Source organism: Neophocaena asiaeorientalis, unplaced genomic scaffold, assembly GCF_003031525.2.
Source record: "Neophocaena asiaeorientalis asiaeorientalis breed wild unplaced genomic scaffold, Neophocaena_asiaeorientalis_V1.1 scaffold540, whole genome shotgun sequence".
In the NCBI taxonomy this organism is placed as follows: domain Eukaryota; kingdom Metazoa; phylum Chordata; class Mammalia; order Artiodactyla; family Phocoenidae; genus Neophocaena; species Neophocaena asiaeorientalis.
In genome coordinates, this window is record NW_020172141.1 from 4,857,655 (window position 1) to 4,859,665 (window position 2,011).

At 66.7% G+C, this 2,011-nt stretch overlaps 1 protein-coding gene across 3 annotated transcripts in view; it reads left to right on the forward strand.

The window, feature by feature from the left end:
- Positions 1-1,562: 1,562 nt before the first annotated feature.
- Positions 1,563-2,011, forward strand: part of B9D1 (B9 domain containing 1) — a 10,071-nt gene continuing 9,622 nt past the window's right edge. For all 3 annotated transcript variants that reach the window (XM_024753319.1, XM_024753330.1, XM_024753338.1), the window contains exon 1: positions 1,563-1,678. In XM_024753319.1, coding sequence (XP_024609087.1) covers positions 1,616-1,678 — 63 coding nt within the window. In that variant the 5' untranslated portion in view covers positions 1,563-1,615. The remainder of the gene's footprint in view (positions 1,679-2,011) is intronic.

Genomic DNA, 2,011 nt, shown 5'->3' on the forward strand with positions numbered 1-2,011 from the left:
CCTCTCACACTCCCGGGGGGCCACTGAGCCGCACCCTGATGGCCATCCCAGAGAACCCGCCCCCTGGGGAGACTCCCCCTTTAGGTTCTGTGCGGACGTGGGGCAGCCTTGGACATGGCCAGGTCTGCGGTTACAGGGAGCCCCTGGTTATTTGATAATAGCAAGCATTTTGTTGAAAACTGTTCTTTGTGTAATACTGAGCCACAAGGAGGAAAGAGCTGGGCAAGAGTGGTAGCATCTGAAGACGCACTGTACCTGGGAGGGTGTGAGGGGTGGGGGACGGGATATGGCCAAGGCCTGGGGGAGGCCAACTCCCACCTGAGCCCCCGGCCCACCCACCCGGCCTCAGCCTCTCTTGTCAGAGGTGTGAACACTGGCTGCCCAAGCCCCCTCCCCTGTCAAGTATCTTTGCTCACCTGAGGCAGGTGGGGGGACGGTCGGTGGGCCCGGGCTGGCTGTGACCCCTCCTTCCCTCTCCCGCACAGGTGTCTCGTGGGACCCCCCTGGTCTGCTCCCAAGCTGGCAGCTGGTTGCTAGGTGCGCAGCCTCCTTGAAGTCTTCACACCTGTCCACCCCTTCATTTTCTGGATCCGGGGTAAGGTCTCCAACGCCACCTTTGGCACCCCAGCCAAGAGGCACCCTTGGCGCTGGGCCAGGACCAGGCAATGAAGCAGTGAGGGTCGCGAGCCCGCGGAGTCCTGGGTTTGAATCCCGGCTCAGCTCCTTACCAGCTGCTGTGACTGTGTCCCAGTCACCTCGCCTCTGAATCTGCTTCCTCTTTTGTGCAACAGAGACGTACTCAATTATTCATCCACTCCACAGGCTGCCACCAGTGCTCACTTGTGCCAGGCAACCGGGACACGGGGTGGGCGCGGCCCCTGTGCTCACGGCGTCTGTGGGTCGGGAGAGGCGAGCATTGGCCGGAGCTGTGACAGTAATAAATGTTCAAATGCGAACCGTGCTCTGAGCTAAGAGCAGGCGGACGACCCGCTCCGGCGGCCAGGCAGTGACGTCCTGAGGCCAGTGTCCTGGCGGGGCCGCGCTCGGGCTCGCCCCTCAGCGACTGGGGGTGCTCGGGCGGCCGGGGGCGGCCCCTCCGCAGCCTGTTTCCCGCCCCACGCGGAGGAGCGCCGGCGCGGGTTTAAGGATTCTCCAGGTCCCTCCCAGGTTTGTCTAATAAACTTTTGGGAGGCGAGGGTCTCAGAAGGCCCGAGGGAGCATCCGTTGACCCCACGCAGGCAGCTGCTGGTCCCACGCGGACTCTCAGAACCGGGGCCGGACCCCGACTGTCGGGGGCCTCGCTCTTGAGCCCCACGCGCGGTGGTCGTCGCCTCCGGCTCAAGACCTCCCACGGGCCTGGCGGGGCCGGGTCTGAGTGGACACACACTTCCCGTGGGGTAACGTGAACCAGGGACGTGCTGCGTCCCGCACCAACAGACACAATATAGCCGCGGATTTCGCGCCGACTGTCCCCGCGAAGCCCCGCCTCCCGCCGCGCCGCCGCACGCATGCGCTCGCTTTTCCGAAGATCCCGCTTCCCAGAAACTTGTCCCGCGCGCCACGCCGTCCGTCTCCAGGGCAACCCGGCTCCTCCTAGCAACCGCGCAGCCCTGCTATGGCGGCCGCGGGTCCCAGCGTCTTCCTGCTCATGGTCAACGGGCAGGTGGAGAGCGCCCAGGTGAGCGGCCGTGGACCCCGCGGGGCCGCACCCGTCCCCCCAGGGCCGAGCCTCACCGGAGGGAGCCAGCGTGTGAGAGGCTTGGTGCGAGGTCGCGCGAACCCGCCGCCCCATGTGCGGTGTGGAAACAGGCCTGGGGGGTTGAGCGAGGCCGAGGCCACAGTCGGCCGAGCCCGCGTGGAGTCACGGGCGGGGGCCTCCACCCCACGCGACCCGCGCGGGTCCGTGCGCAGCGAGGCCCCGCGCCCTCGACTCTCAGGCCCTCGGGCGCGGGTTGGAAGGGAGGTGATCTGCTTGATCTGATGCAGCGATGGTGGCGGCTGCCCCGGTGCG